Consider the following 16,530-nt stretch of genomic DNA (forward strand, 5'->3'; position numbering starts at 1 on the left):
ACAGATTTCTATGTACATATGTGGTTTAGGCACCTATATATATATGAAAATTAATATCAAACCGTAGCGGAATAGGAAACTGATTAAAAAAAAAAAGAGGAAACTGATTAAGTCGGTTTGTTGATATTTACGTCAGTCCAACAATACAAGAAGTTCCCGTTTAATGATTTATCACTTAAGTCTTATCCATGGAAAAGTAAACAAAATTTCCATTTTTGTCACAATTAAACAAATGTTCTTAATTTCTTTTTCCCCAACAATATTTCTTAGTGGAGTTATCTTGAATAAACTAATGATCAATAAGAAAAACAGAAATGGAAACATCGAATTCATTAATGATTTATTCGAAATCAGCAAACTAGACGTTATTTATTTGTCCTTTTTTTATAACACCAATCAGTCTTCTATATTCATATGAAAATAGTGGTTATAATACAAGGATTACTCCTAGATAAAATGGAAATATACAATATATGCTTTAGATAATTATGTGTAATATCCTATCAATTTGTTTTAAAACAACACGATTTTGTATGCTCCTATCAAAGTTTTAGGGAGTGCTCTGTTTGGTTAGGCGTAAGCGAATTTACCACTTCCTCTGTTTACCAAGCAAGATGAAATTCGATTGGATAACGATTTTGAATTACAAGTTTATATTGATACACAAAGACACAAGTAACAAAAGTCTTTCCTAAGACAAATCCCAAACCATACACTCTTATTATTGTTTAACTCAAAATTTCACTCAAGTTCTGTAGGAATACTTTGTTCATGTCTGAAGAAATTCTCAGGATCAAACTTAGCTTTAACCTTCACCAACCTCTCGAAATTTCCCTTGAAGTACTTATTCCCCCATTCTCTTGCATCACTCCCTTTACCATTCGTCCCCAAATCAAGATCTCTATAGTTCACATATGCAGATCTCGGGTTTTTCGATACATACTGCTCCATGTAACTATACATTTCCCTCATCCACTCCATATGCTTTGCCTCGCTCGCTTTCCCGTCTTGCCACAAAGTCAGCCATTGGATCTTGAACAATGTGCCACTCCTATGTGGGAAAGGTGTTTCTGTCTCAGGGATTCTCGCCATCATTCCACCGTAAGGGTTCCATATAGTCAATGGTGAATCCTCTTCTAAAAGCTTTTTCCATAGCCCTTCTAATCCTTCTATTGGAATTGGCTCTTCCACATAGTCTGACTTGGCTTTGAAGTAATTCTTGAACAAGGATTTCCCATCGAGTAGAGCTTCCGATGGCGCGGTGCTCGGATAACCAGCAATGTACATCACTGATTTGATCCAGCTTGTCTCTAAACAGTCCTTCTTCGTTAGTCCAAGCTGTGGGAAACTCCTCTGCATCACCTGTCAACAAAAAAAAAAAACAAGGTTGAAAATGTAATAATCAGAAACTTCCTTCCTTAATTCGCTATAAACCAAACTTTCATAAATTACAATATAGACCTTTAATTTTACATGATTTTGATCACATTACCTGCAATAACCGATTCGCGTCTCCGAGAAATTGGCCTTGGTACGAAGTCGAGATAGTTCTCTCTTTGCTCTTTGCCGTTTTGCTCGCCGGCTGAATAATCACGCGGATAAAGAGATCATCGTCGAGCTTGTCGGCGACTTGTTGCCACGTGTGCAAAACCTTAGTCCCGTCTTGCTCCAGCGTCCTCGTGACGGTGAACACCGTAACGATCTCCGGCACGGGAACGAGCTTTATTTTCCAGGCGAGGATAACGCCGAAGCTTCCTCCGCCACCGCCGCGAATCGCCCAGAAAACGTCTTCTCCCATCGCCGCGCGATTCAGGATTTTGCCGTCAGCGTTCACGATTCTGGCGTCGAGGACGTTATCGGCTCCGAGACCGAACTTACGCATCATCGAACCGTAAGCTCCGCCGATTATGTGCCCGCCGATTCCTAGGCTGGTGCATAAACCCGCCGGAAAACCATGGATCTTGCTTTTCTCTTGAATCCTTTAAACCGTGAAAAAATAAACCGATTAAGAACCGTATAAGAACCACATGTTAACATTATTCGGTTTCTTTAATAAATTGGTTTCGGTTTTGAAGTTTTGTTATAAAATCAGTTCCTAAACTCTAGTCCTAACCCAAAGACCACATATTGTTATGAAGATATCCGATATTAAGAACCAAAATGGAATAAACCAGCCCGTTTAACCGAAAATGGGAATATTTCAATGAGCTAATCGAAATTTATATTTGATTAACCGCGTTATCTGTGGTCTGCTTGGTTCTGTGTGACATAGTTTACCAAAAAAAAAGTCGCGAATTTAAAACTTTTAACTTTTAGTGTGAAAACTCACGACAATCGAGAGTTTTCTTCCATGGCTTTAATTTTTGTTTTAAAAAATAATATTTTTATAAAAGAATTCAGCCAATCAGGTATCCCCAAAGAAACCAAATTTTATGCTTTTGTGAATAAATATCGTTATGAAGACGCAATAGATTAAAAGATTATAACATATGATTCTATCATCAAAAAAGAAAAATGGTATAATCCTTGGCGTAAGAAATTAGTTACCTGTAATAAACCTCTCCAATAGAAGCACCCGCGTGAACCCACGCGGTGTTACTTTCCAAATCAACGTTGATGTGTCTAAGCTTCGACAAATCGACGATCACAAACGCCGTTTCCATCTCGGAGACGTAAGAGAGGCCTTCGTAGTCATGACCACCGCTTCTTAACCGCAAATGTAGCCGCAGTTTCTTGGCGCAAAAAACGGCGGCTTGAACGTGCGTCTCGTAAAGCGGCTCGAAAATGAACTCCGGCTTTGGATTCGAGGGCATCAAGTAACGGAGATTCTGAGCAGACGTTTCTAACGCTAGTTTAAAGGAAGATGCGTTTAGGTCGTTAGTGAAGAACGACGAGTCCATCGGGAACGAAGCGTCGGAGTTGTCGACGAGACACATGACGAAGTCTTGTTGGATTGTGGAAGAAGAAAGTGGAATGGAAGAAAGTGCTAGTAATAGTAGCGTTACGAGAAACGCGTTTGCGTTTGGTATTATCGTAAACACCATTTCTTGTTCTTGTTTGCAGCTATGAGACTTTTTAAGTTTGCTTGAGGAGTTTCATATGTATGTGTTGGGTTTTATATAGGGAGAGGGACGTGGTTTTATACGTCAAGTTGATGTAACAATTACGTCATGCTTCTTTGACTCTTGTATAGTGTATAGTGTTAATCAGTTCTTTACAATATCGGAATCATTAGGGCTAATATTTTATTGTTTAGTAGTTTATAGCCTTTTTGGAATTGGTGTTTATCCTTTTAACATTTCCATCATGATTTTTTTAGTCAGATCGTTTTTGCTCAGACATATGCTGATTTTAGAATTCGTTATTGTGATCATATTTATGCATCTAATAGAATTAGAAAAATTATAAGAAATAACAATGATTTTATTTCTATTTTACAGAATGCATATCTGCGTGAATTAAGATATCTGCGTATGAAATTATTAATGTGTATTATAACGTAACATGCCTTTTCCTGCCTTGTGAAGGGTTCACAGAAAATCATAACTAATTTCTATACTCAGATTATTTTTTTTTTATAATTCTTAGCCCAACAATAAGAGCAGGTTGCTAACCGAATCTGAAACATTCATTATTGATATAAGCAGTTCTACAAAAATTCATTTCCACGATGACAAAAATAATAATATCAAACGAAATTTGTTGATGTATAATTTGTTTTTAAGCTAATGTATAGTTTATGGGGAGAGATATGGTGTTTGAAATATGTTGATGTATAATTTGTTATTATGCTAATTGATTATGACCCAAGTTTACGGAGAGTGATATGGTGTTTGAAAGTAGGTCATAATTTGTGGGTTTTAACTTTGTAGGGAAACATGAATTTCTTCATAATTTCAAAGATACTGACACCACCATCTCCAGTAATTGTGGCTCAAAAGTTGAATCCATTTTCTTCAATTTATTCTTGTATCAATATAATATAATATATTGTATCTCTCCTTTTGACCGTCAAAATTATTAGATATCTACTTTATAACAGATTTGATTCATACATCTTAGAGAGATGTACTAAGTAAGTTACATACGCAAATATCATGTCAACCAGGGACTCTTTGATGATACATTACATAATTTACATTGAGCAAGTTTAATATCTTTACTTTTCTCCAACGAGATTTTCAATCAAAGATATACCGTACATATATGATAATTGTTGTTAATGCTGTATGTGGGTTATTTTGAAACCTTTTGTCAATTAAATATTTTTTTGTCATATTTCATTTAAAATACACACAAAATTATAAGTGGAATTTGACTTTTACAGCCGGCAAGTCTCAAGATAAAATCCATATTAATATCTAAATCTGAAAGAAATACAGATTTTTTGTCATCTAATAGTTTTAATATTTTTACAGTGGCCAAATAGAGTTAACACTAGAAGAACTGCAAAATGGAAGGAATACTTACATAATCCATAGAAATAGTTTTATCAGTCGAAATCTGTATGTTATTGGACCACTATCTCTTGGTTTCTCAAAATAGATATTTGTTAGCTAGTATAAAGTTTTACAAATCCTTAGAACTAGATGATACATAAAAATCGTTGTCAATGACGTTGAGATATGTACTTTTACTCTTTTTTTAAACAACCTTTCATTAACAGAAATTTAAAGTCTTACACAACATGAGAACAGAGGTTCCTCAAGGAAGCCTTTGCGAGACTATTAACAAACATATTTTCCCTTTTATGGATATGCGAAAATGAAATGAAAGCAAATAGAGAAGATAGATATTTTAGATCATGGAGGATTCCGTAGATCTCCATGAGCTGCTCGCCAGAATTGATGGCGTGTTCGAGGTCCTTTGAATCCGATTTCAAACTGAGATTTTGGAAGCCAAGTTCCAAAGTGTAATCCAAGGCAGAGCGGATTGCTAAAGCTTCTGTTGAGCTGACAAACTTTTCTGTACAACTTCCTTGAGCAACATCTAAACATATAATTAAGCATCAGACTTATCTATACAACTAGCTATTAGCCCGATTGATGGTGCGGATGTATAATAAAATTTATATAGGAAGATTCTCATAAAAAAATCGTCAACTAGTTTTTAGATATTTCATTATTATACAGAATAAGTTGTCTAGAAAAAAAAACACTAAAACAATTGTTCTATATAATATTGAACTTAGCTTATAATCAAATTTATTGATGCGCTTTGTATTTGACATTAGTGATTGAAGAAAAGTTAGAGAACTAGATTGTTGTGAATTCTATATATTAACAACAAAAGAATTATAATCGACGTTGCATTTGAATGTTTATTTCTAACTACCATTTACAATAAACATATTAAAATACAAGGTAGTTCTCTTTTTTTTTCAGGGTTAAAAGCATCTCCAACCCAAACGGTAAATTTAGTGTAAAATAACAATAAATTTGGTGTTATCTCCAACCATAACACTATATTTCACACTAAAAAAATATTCTCTATTATTATATTATTATATTTAAAATTTCTTTTTTTTTAAAAAGTGTTGATCAATACTATTTAAAAAGATTTATAAGATTTCTTATAATGGTTTATAAGATTATTTATATGGGTTTATAAAATTTCTTATAAAGTTTTATATCAAAACATGTTATATCAAAGTTCTTCTATATAAAACTACTAAAATGTTTAGTACAACATATCCATAAAACCAAAAATCAAAACTAACAAGCAAATATTTAAATTATGTAATCAAAATTATATTTTAACAAAAAAAAATAAAATTAAGACAAATAAATAGAATGATATATTAAAGTTCTTCTTTAAAACTATTAAAATATTTAGTACAACATATACATAAAGCCAAAAGTCAAAATTAACAAGCAAATATTTAAATTATCTAACTAAAATTATATTTTTGAAAAAAATTAAAGTTAACACAAAAAGATAGTGTGGTATATTAAATTTCTTCTATAAAGCCATTAAAACATTTAGTAGAACATATCCATAAAGCCAAAAATCAAAACTAACAAGTAAATATTTGTGTATAATTTGTAAATTTAAAAATAATAAGTGTTGTTTGTAATTAATAATAAAAAGAAAGTATATATTTAAAATATTCTTATTTGAGGGAAAAAATATTATGTTATAATTAAATTTTTGTATCACTAAAATGATTTATACAAAAATATTAATATCATATTTATTTTTAGTTACAGATTTAATCAATGAATAAACAACAAACTAATTATATTATTTAATAAAATAACTGAAAATAATAATATTTTAATATTTACTGTGATGAACAGTGTTACACCAAATATGGTGTGGTACTGTTCATGAAACGGCAAAAACAAAAATATATCATCTCATATACCGTTCGGTTGGAGCGATTTTCATACAAAATTTGGCGTTTTGCCGTCTTGTTGGAGTTGCTCACAACGTTCATGATTCTGTTATATATGTGTTGAAATTTAAGATGTAATATATAAAATGAATATAAATATAAATTTAGTTATATATTTTCCCTGTTATTTTCTTGAAATCCATAAAAAAATGTGTATTTCTAGAAATAGAAAAATGGTTGATGATTTTTTTTGTTAAAGAATGGTTGATGATTTACTATAATATAATCCATTACTGAAACCTCCATACTCAAAGCTTGAATATGTTTGTGAATACGTAGCCACTGTAGAAGTCAACAAATTTGACCTGTAAATAAGCCTCAATTTTTTCAACACCCTTTAAATTTGAGGAGATTCCCCAAAATCCCTTATGTTTACATCCTGTAGATTTCGGTTTTACTTTTGTAGTTTCGAAGGGGGCTACTGACTAAAAGCAACAACTTGGCACTAAAAACATTGTTTAATACTAACTATGCAATGGCAAAAGTGGCGCATATTTACTTCCAAATGCCAGTTTTGTAATTTTTTGACATAATCACACTTATTAATAGAAAAAGAACAAACATGTCTCCAAGAGTCCAAGTAGTATTTTTACCCAACTAGTGAATCCACTTGACCTAAAAAAATCAACTTAAAACTGAAAACGTACGTAACTAGTATATTATGTGGAATTTTGCTTTGGTAAGAATGCCTGTAAGTAGAAAGCATTACCAATGGTTAGAAGAAGTTGAAAAAAATAATAGATTGACTTCGAATTTGATTTAAAAATTAGCTGCTAATATATGACATTTAATAAGGATTTTAATTACAACACTTCAAAGACGAGAGAGAGAGAATGCAAATGCAATCATAACTCGGAGTCTTTGTTAATTATGTCTTATCAACTTTTAAGGTAGCCGATATGACATAATTAAGGGAACTAATTATGGGCATCCACCACCAAGTAGCCTTACGGGCATCCACCATTTTAAGTTTGTGCTCTTCATTAAGTGAAAGAATCAGTAGCTCTGCTTGGGAATAAATATTTCATATTCTTTAATTGGTGTTTTATTTTCGAAGAAACCCCATGTACTGATTGTCAAAAAAAAAAAAGCAACTAATTCTTTTGTGTTGAAAAAAAAAACAACTCTGCCGACAATTCTTCTTCTCAATTGAAGAAAATTTGGGGAAATGATTTGAAAAAAACAAAAGTACAAAATAAGTCAACTAATTTCATTTAAATAGGTTTGAAAATTCTCACTTGTCTCCAATAGCAAAACAAAAACCTAAAATCGTTAAAATTCGTAAGATGGGAAGAATCGATATATTAACCGATCGATAAGAAACTTTTTACCACAAAACAAACTTCTTGTTTTAGATACGTCAAAATCATAGCAAACACACAAATTTAAGATTGATGGTATGGTGTCAAGAACGTACAATCTAAGAGCATCAGCAATGGAGCAACTGATTTTGGGATGCTTAGCTATTAAATATTATTAAATTCAATAAGCATCGATGCTTATGGGTCTCAAATAAGCATCGCTTATTCATTTTAATTACTTTTTTCATTTTTTTTTGGCTAAGCATCGATGCAAAATGGGCTAAGTATCACCGTTGTTGTTGATGCTCTAACTGCTTACAGGATCGACCCACGTAAGTAGATTTACTTTTGGAATTTAGGTGCTATTAAACATTATATATTAGTATGATATTAATTTTGAATTCACTAACTTTCAGTCTTAACTGCCTAGGTATAATTTTTTGGATAGGCTAACACAGATCCCTTTTTGTTGATCTGCTTTTGACGTGCTGTATTTCTGTGGGGTTGATTCGGTTTAATATAATGAAGTTAAGTTAAAAAAAAAAAAAAAAAAAAAAAATTGAATTGATTTTTGTATTTGTTCAATGTGTACATTGAGAGATTGCGCCGGTTAATGCGCATATAGAGAAAGCACTCAAAAGCTCAAAAACAAATCAACTACGTCAGTTTTTTACACCTTCAATATCTTCAATTGATGCGCGTCCAACTTTTGGTGGGTGGTCTTATGCGTGGGTTTATTTAGTATTTATAAATATTTACAGAGCGAGAGACACATTTATGGTCTTATGCGTTGCGTATGCGTATACAGATAAATTTTTGTTGTTCTTTCTGAAAAAGCAACGATATAATAATATATATGTTTTTATTAAATATGTTTAATTTAAAATAAATCCGACTAGTAGTACATTGGCTATTTGAGAAAACAAAACCTATGACCACCCAGTGATTATTTTTTTAAAAAAATAAGCGATAAATTTAATATCAAAATAATTTCTTATTAGACTAGCTCCAACCCTAAAAAAAGCTTAATGATCTAGACATTGTTTTGAAAAACGACTCGGTGAAATAGATATGCATGTGATGATGCAGACTACATGCACCCAGATGGAAAGATCCATTCAAAAATCTCAAATGCTTCATTTCTTCAATTCGGATAAATTATAGTAAATAAACAATGAAGCATATAATGTTTAATATAAGAAATAATATATTTCATATATTATATAGTAAATTTTTCGTATATTATGTTACAAAATCATAATACCTTTATCACAATGAAGTGAAATCATGTCAAAGAACATATGATTTTAAACATAGTTTAAATTTTGATTTAAAATTAATTTTAAGTAACCAGTACTTCATGAATATGTACGGGTCAGTAGAGTCGTTCTTTATATATATATAGTCAGGCACCGAACAACCTTCCATCAAACTCAAGTCCATAAATCTATTATATAATTATCTAGTTTCACCAACCGGCACAGGATCCGCATGCAAATCTTATATTCTTCTTGATGTAACAAGAATACATAACGACTCAAAAAAAAAAAAAATCATATCAGTTTTTCGTATGTGTTAAATTAAATTCTCTGTACGTAAGGGTTTTTAAGTTTGAACTCCAGATTACATATTTTTTTTTTCTTGTATTATACTGTTATTTACAAGAGTCGATAGACATACTAATTACTAAATATGTCATGATCCACTATTAGTCACGTTCTCGTAGATAATGCTTGCCACAAGATACCAGAAGTAATTAGATGTTATAGCACTTTCTGTGTGACATATGTATGGTTGGATCGGGTCAATTCCAATTTAATCTGTCGATTTAAGTACCAGCTGAATATTGCAAAGTCGAATCATATTCAACAAATAAAAAAATCAACATTAGATGTCGACCAATAGAACAAGGGAAACAGGACGTGTATAAACAATTGGTTGGGAATTTCACATGGATTGAACTTTGGATGCTAGTCATATAGTTATTGTTTTTCTTCTGCGATTTCAAAATTCTCTAGTGTTTTAATTGGAAGAAAAAGATATATTATTAACCATTTAATTAACCAAGTTGGCATGATAGTTTAGCCATAAAGGTACAAAATACTAAACTTAACACTCGCACGCTGCACGCCCAAGCAGTAAGCACCCACACAAGTAGTCTATATCTATAATTATCTATAATTTATTACATTCTGCTATAAAATATCTCTTCTGGATAACATTTAACTGTAGTTTCAAGAGAAAAAAAAAATATAATATTAAATTTATAGATGATTTGATATGATCATATAAATCATCATGATCTGAAGAAAGCAATAAATGTACTTTCAATCCCTTTTTATGTTTCTTTATATCCTTAATATCCTTTCCAAAGAGTCTATCTAGTCTTACACTATAGTAAAAAAAAAGACTGCACAATCATTTAAAAATATTTTTTTTTTGTGATTTTATCCTAATTAAAAAGATAACAAATATTTTTTTTTGAATTTCAGTTCAGGAAACCTGCTTAATCTTAAGAACGTGAAACCAATTTTCTTTAATAGTACTTCTCATTACCTTGAAATTTGTAAAACCAATAAGTCATTGGATACATTTTTGTCATGGACCAATTAGAAGTCAAACGTTTACCAAGACTATGGTTAATTCTAAATAACAGTTTAATACTCTCGAGCACATAATTAACTTTTGTTCTGAATGCCGCATCTGTAAATAACGATTTATATAAACATTTATGAAGGGACAATTTCTTAGACAACATGGAGCAGCAAACTACAATATTACTTCCATCTATTTTTACGCTGACAGATGTTTGTAATTGGAATTTTGTGTGATTATTATGACCAGTTACTTTGTTGTCAGTCAATAATTAATATTGATATGAAAATTACATGGTACTACATAAGAATCTAGTATAGATGTCCTAACTATATAGCATAGTAAAGCTTTAAATTGAAATGTTGACCAAGTAGAGACATGAACTTAAAGGCATATATAGCTTAGTTACCATTTCTGTAAACCACCGTCTTCCCAACAACTGATTTTTCTCGTCCATTTTCTATTAAAAATTTTGCTTTATGTGACAAGCTCTCTCTTTTCTGCGACAATCTCTCTCTTTGATGGGAATCACTATTAAAAGAAATAATTTGATAGGATTGTAAATTTTCCATTTCTCAAAATTAAATGAATACAAAAAATCTGATGAACTTCATGAAGAGTTCATGATTGAGGTTGCTCTTAGATGCCACTATATAAAAAATAACAATTAGGAAAATAATATTAGAAATGGATTTTTTTTCTTTTTCAAAGTAGTAAAATGGATTAAATCACCTTTTAGCACAATTTTTTTCCTATGTGGAGCTCCAATTTATCAAGTGAAAGTTTTGGACGATTTTACTCATGCCATTTAACTAGTTGAGTAGTATATGTTGTTTTCTCTGTAGAAATATATGACATTTTAATATACTTTGTGTAATACTGTATATGCCATTTTAACTACTTTTGTTGTAATAAATTGTTGTTAGATCACAGGTCGGGACTGAAATAATCAACAAACCCAAAAGACAAATTTTAAATTCGAACCATCACAAATGGCTCTAAATAGATGGGCCTAAAGTGGCCCATTTTATCAATTTGGACCACATACATTTCACCTCTTAATGACTTAAACACTGATCTTCCACATTTACACACCCCTGCGACGATCCGAGCTCATCTTCTTCAGGCAAATCAGTAAACTAAACAAGTAAAAAGATCACAGATCAAACATTTCAAATCCAGTAAAAAGCGAAAGAGAACGAACTATCTATCGATGCCGAAACGTCCAACAAACCGTGAATTCTCCGAGATTTTTCCGGTTTTCAAGGGAATAAGCCGGAGTGTTCAGCAACAGAAAATAAGAACCAGAATTTCCCGATCGCCACCGCGGTGGTTACTTTTCCGGCGCCGGAATTTTCCTCCTGTTTTTTACCGCCGCGTCTCAACAAGTAAGCATGTCTTCTCTCCTTCTTCTTCTTCAATAGACTTGAAAAATATCAAATCAATGGGATTAGATTTCTCATCGGCAAAATTCGAAAAATTCAACGGAAGATTGCTGAAAAAAATTAATAATCTAAGCACGTCACTGTTCATGTACGAAAAAGGACGGCGAGATATCTTCAACTCTGGTCTTCTCTTTCGATAAACAACAAATTTTTAAAAAATGGCAAAAAGAAAGTGAGAATAGTCGTGTCTCTGACTTCTCTAGAAAAATGATAAGTCAACAAAATAAAAGGAGCCATTGATTCCACGGTGCTTCCTTCTTAGCTTGTGAATGGAGGTATATAATAAAAACTCTTCCTGAGTTTTGACTTTGATCACTTTCAAATCCCGTCTCCTATTTTACCAAGTCCTCCTTCTTGTTCCCACCGTAGTTGCAATTCTTGATTTCTCTCAGGTTTTGATTATTCTGATTACGATTTCAATCCTCAAGAGTTGCGTTTTTTCCCTGAGAGGTTTCGATTACTTGTTGCAGAAGACAGATGGGAGGTGTTTGTTCTCATGGTTTCAAAGATGGTGATAAGAAGTTGAGATCCACCGATGATGATAAGACAAGAGGGATGTCTGGTAAAATCAAGTCCATGAGAAGAAGAAAAACCTCTGATTCGTATTATTCAGACAATTACGAAAGCTCAAGGCGCAAAAGTTCCAAGCCTAATGAGAAATCCTCTAACTTTTCCGGTGAACTCGGGCCGGTGCCTCCATTAAGGACAGAATCTACCAAGGTTCTTTTTTTTGTTCTTTCAAAAGCTTTTTAGAGCTGTTTTTACATGTTTGATCACGTGCAATTTCTCTAAGGACACATGAATCGTTTGTTGATGGATATTTTGGTTTCTGATTTTGTTTTTCGACAGATTATGCAGAGGAACTCGTTTCTAGGACGAGCTGGGGTTATGGGGCTAGAGAAGGCGGTGGAAGTTCTGGACACGCTAGGGAGCAGCATGTCTGGTATGAACCCAGGCAACGGGTTTCACTCGGGTGTTACATCGTCTCGTGGTGGCAAAGTCACTATATTGGCCTTCGAAGTGGCCAACACGATAGCCAAAGGTGCTGCTTTGATGCAATCTCTGTCTGAAGAGAATCTCAAGCTCATGAAGAAGGATATGTTGCGTTCCAAGGGAGTTAAGAAGTTGGTTTCTACGGACACCAAAGAGTTGCAAATTCTTGCTGCTTCTGACAAAAGGTTTGCTTAATTTTTTTAATGTATCCCCAATCGTTTTTTTCTTTGGTTCATTTTTTTGTTCTTAAATCATGAATCTTTCTTTTAGAGAGGAACTTGATCTTTTCTCTGGAGAGGTGGTCAGATTTGGCAATATGTGCAAAGATATACAGTGGCACAATCTTGATCGATATTTTCAAAAGTAAGTGCAAGTCCATGTGCAATGTTTTTTTAGTTACTCGCATGCCAGTGGATTTTCATTGTACACGGGTCTATAACGTTTCAGGCTTGACACAGAGAACTCACAGCATAAACTGCTCAAAGATGAGGCAGAGGCAAGGATGCAAGAGCTCGTCACTCTTGCCCGATTCACTTCTGTACGTTTTGTTTTTCTTCACTTCAAAACTCTTACATGATCTATTTCCATGCTGAAGTTGCAATGAGCTGTCATTTTTTTTCTACGGGGGATTTGAAGCTAACTTGCTTTGGCTTTATCAGGAATTATATCACGAGTTGCAAGCTTTGGATAGGTTTGAACAAGATTACAAGAGAAAGCTCGCAGAAGTAGAGTCTTTAAACCTCCCTCGTAGAGGTTGATCTCAAATCGCTCTTTATTTGATCATCCCTGGCTTATTTTAGGACTCACGATTTCATTTTCTTTTCCTACATGTAGGAGAGAGTATCATCATCTTACAAAATGAACTAAAACAACAGAGGAAACTCGTGAGGAGCTTACAGAAGAAGTCGCTCTGGTCCCGTAATCTAGGAGAGGCAAGTGATTATTGAATTGCTGTGTCTTAGTATGTGGTGTATATATATGTCAGTTACTACAATATTTTTTCTGATGCAGATAATTGAGAAGCTTGTAGATGTGGTTTGCTACGTACGTCAAACGATTGTGGAAGTATTTGGCAACAACGGTAATGATTCTTTGTACTTCTGATCCCTCTGATTATTACCCTATTTTTGGAAAACCAAATCTCAACTATCATGGTCTTAATCAACGATAGGTCTAAAAGACAATGGAGGGAAGCAGGGAAGAGAACGATTAGGTGAAGCTGGTCTTTCCTTACACTATGCTAATCTAATCCAACAAATCGATAGTATTGTAAGCTTCCAGATTCTCACCACTCTTATTCTGATATATATATTCTCTGGTTGAAACTGATCTCCTTGAAATTTCTAGGCTTCTCGACCTTCATCACTTCCTCCTAATGTAAGGGACACGCTTTACAATGCATTACCTGATACCGTCAAGACATCTCTTCGGCCTCGGCTACAAACTCTTGATCATGAGGAAGAGGTTTGTCCAAACAATGCTCTGTTTCTCTATTATGCCGGCATGCATTGTTTGGTTCTGCTTCTTTTGTTGCCTAACTTGTGTTTTTCTGCAGCTTTCAATATCTGAGATCAAAGCTGAAATGGAGAATTCGCTTCAATGGCTTGTCCCATTCGCCACAAACACCACCAAGTAAGCTTTTCCTTCACCACCATTATTTGTTCAACATGTTCCTCCTTGTGCGTTTATTTCATATCTTTTTATCGATTTCCGAAGGGCACATCAAGGCTTCGGATGGGTGGGCGAGTGGGCGAATTCAAGGTAAGTCTCTCTCCCTCTCTAACAACTGGAATGTTGAATCTTGAGTCTTGAATCTGATCTAAAACTCCGAATTGGAATTGTGGAAAGTAGGATAGAGTTTGGCAAGGGAAAAGGCGAGAGCAACGGGAATCCAACACGACTTCAGACACTTCATCACGCAGATAAACCGAAAGTTGACTCATATGTACTTGAGCTCGTTGTATGGCTTCATCGACTAATGAAGTCAACAAAGAAACGAGTTCACGGCGTTAAGTCTCCAGAAACCAATCATGGCTCTCAACCCAACAACATCTCCAAGACGCAACTAGCTCTCTCTCCTGACTTCACCTATAAAAACCAACTCTCTCTTGAAGACAGGTTGTTGTTGGACAGTGTCCAAAGCATAAGATTTGGTCCTAATCTAAGCAAGAGTCAAGAGTTCATCGGCTTGAAGAAGAACAAGAAAGGAATCAAGATCTGGGCATTGAGCAGAAGTACAGGAAATTCTCCAAAAGTTGATCTTTCTGGTGAGAATTCTTCTAGTGATTTGGATGTTCTTGATGGTTTGGATTTCGCTTTCCGACAGGCTTAGCTCGCGGCGGTTTGAGAACCGGTTTTTTGATCCGTTCTTCTGTATTTATATAGATTCTATCATTTTTTGTATATAACACAGCATAAGCATATAACAGTTATATAATAGTTGGAATAAAATAAAGACACTATTGGTTGGTTCAGTTGGATTTGTGTTTCTGGTCAACTGCTTTTCTTTTTCTCCATCAACTCCTCAGACAACCCCAGTTAATGAAGCTAACAACTCCAGTTTTGTCTATCTATAAGATCTAGTGTTTAGTAAATCGGAAGATGCACTAGAAAATCTCAAAAAATGGACATGAAATTGGCCGAAATCCAAAAGAGGATGCTCACAATCATTCTTCTATGCCTTCTGGTTTCATTTTCTTCAGAGGCTGCTCCACAAACCCAATTGGCCACACCATTAGAACCAACAGGAGAAGTCATCAACTCACCAACAAAGCCACAAGGTCTTCCGATTGAGAGCCAGAACCAACCAATTCTTGGTCAGCCATCTACTTCTTCTTCTTCTTTTGTAAACCAGCCTATAACCGGATTTAATCAGCCATTAACCGGATTAAATCAGCCATCATCAACTGGACTCAGCCAACCGATTCTTGATCAACCATCTTCCTCTTCTTCTTCTGTAAACCAACCTTTAACCGGTCTAAACCAACCATTAACCGGGTTTAGTCAACCATCATCAACTGGATTCAACCAACCAATTTCTTCTGCTTCTTCTTCTAATTCTGGTCTCAATCAGCCATTTGGGAATCGACTCAACCAGAACGGTCTCTCGGGAAACGGTGTTCCATTTCTTAATGGAAATTCGAAGCTAGAGGTCTCCATTACAAAGATTGTCTTTATCTGGATTGCTCTTCTCCTAGCATTGCACGGTACAGAGAGGAACTGAACCGAAACTTATACATCATATGGAGCTTTTGAATAGTTTGGTTTACAACTTTTCATTATATTTGTTTTATAACTCGTTTTTTTCTGTCTTGAATTCTATAGTTTAAGAGTGTGTGATGTGTATAATTAATTACTGAAATCTTTTTCTTTTTGTAATTTGATAAGTGTTCCGGTTTTATGTCCAGGTGTGGTTAAGATTTAATTTGGTTTTCGGTTATCCGGTATATGGAATTATGGAGTATATGAAACAAAGTGAAACGAACATTTAATACAGTTTTAACTTCAAGTCAGAAATTTTATCACAACTTAGTTTTGAAACTTTAATTTAAGACAAGTGGTTTTTCTTCAGTGTTGTACTTGTATCAAGAAAAAATGCACCCTTTCTTTTCTACATGTTACAGTAATATGCTCACTCATTTAAAACTCGTACATAGATGTTAACCATTCCTTACAAACTATTCTCTATCTTAAATCGGTTCTCAAATAAATAAATAAAAACAAAATATGTATTATCAAATCTAGAGAAGGAGAAGATTTAACCCAAAACATTATCGGTTTAGAGACTAACGGTCAACGT

The 16,530-nt window shown here is 33.7% G+C and overlaps 3 protein-coding genes across 6 annotated transcripts; 2 read left to right on the forward strand and 1 right to left on the reverse strand.

Moving 5' to 3' along the window:
- Positions 1–708: 708 nt before the first annotated feature.
- LOC18992017 (berberine bridge enzyme-like 13) lies at positions 709–3,066 on the reverse strand. Its single transcript, XM_006415363.2, has 3 exons — positions 2,548–3,066; positions 1,493–1,979; positions 709–1,362 (listed from the first exon to the last, which is right to left on the reverse strand). The coding sequence occupies exons 1-3, from the start codon at positions 3,042–3,044 to the stop codon at positions 742–744; spliced, it is 1,605 nt and encodes a 534-aa protein (XP_006415426.1). The 5' UTR covers positions 3,045–3,066; the 3' UTR covers positions 709–741.
- Positions 3,067–11,398: 8,332 nt separating this feature from the next.
- On the forward strand, positions 11,399–15,205 carry LOC18992018. Of its 4 annotated transcripts, none has more exons than XM_006415364.2 (13): positions 11,399–11,681; positions 12,131–12,458; positions 12,588–12,916; positions 13,002–13,094; positions 13,179–13,269; positions 13,391–13,484; positions 13,566–13,663; positions 13,743–13,812; positions 13,903–14,000; positions 14,079–14,195; positions 14,287–14,363; positions 14,448–14,492; positions 14,583–15,205. In XM_006415364.2, exons 2-13 carry the CDS (start codon positions 12,216–12,218, stop codon positions 15,061–15,063), a joined length of 1,836 nt encoding a protein of 611 aa, XP_006415427.1. In that variant the 5' UTR covers positions 11,399–11,681; positions 12,131–12,215; the 3' UTR covers positions 15,064–15,205. The 4 variants fall into 4 exon arrangements, with proteins under 4 accessions (XP_006415427.1, XP_024008448.1, XP_024008447.1 ...); XM_024152680.1 differs by having other exon boundaries at positions 11,419–11,681; positions 12,209–12,458; XM_024152679.1 differs by lacking the exon at positions 11,399–11,681 and adding an exon at positions 11,896–12,013.
- Positions 15,206–15,254: 49 nt separating this feature from the next.
- LOC18992019 (putative protein TPRXL) lies at positions 15,255–15,954 on the forward strand. Its single transcript, XM_006415365.2, has one exon. The coding sequence runs from the start codon at positions 15,355–15,357 to the stop codon at positions 15,952–15,954; it is 600 nt and encodes a 199-aa protein (XP_006415428.1). The 5' UTR covers positions 15,255–15,354.
- The last annotated feature ends 576 nt before the right edge of the window (positions 15,955–16,530 follow it).

This window comes from Eutrema salsugineum, unplaced genomic scaffold (genome assembly GCF_000478725.1).
Source record: "Eutrema salsugineum unplaced genomic scaffold, Eutsalg1_0 scaffold_5, whole genome shotgun sequence".
NCBI classification, from domain to species: Eukaryota; Viridiplantae; Streptophyta; class Magnoliopsida; order Brassicales; family Brassicaceae; genus Eutrema; species Eutrema salsugineum.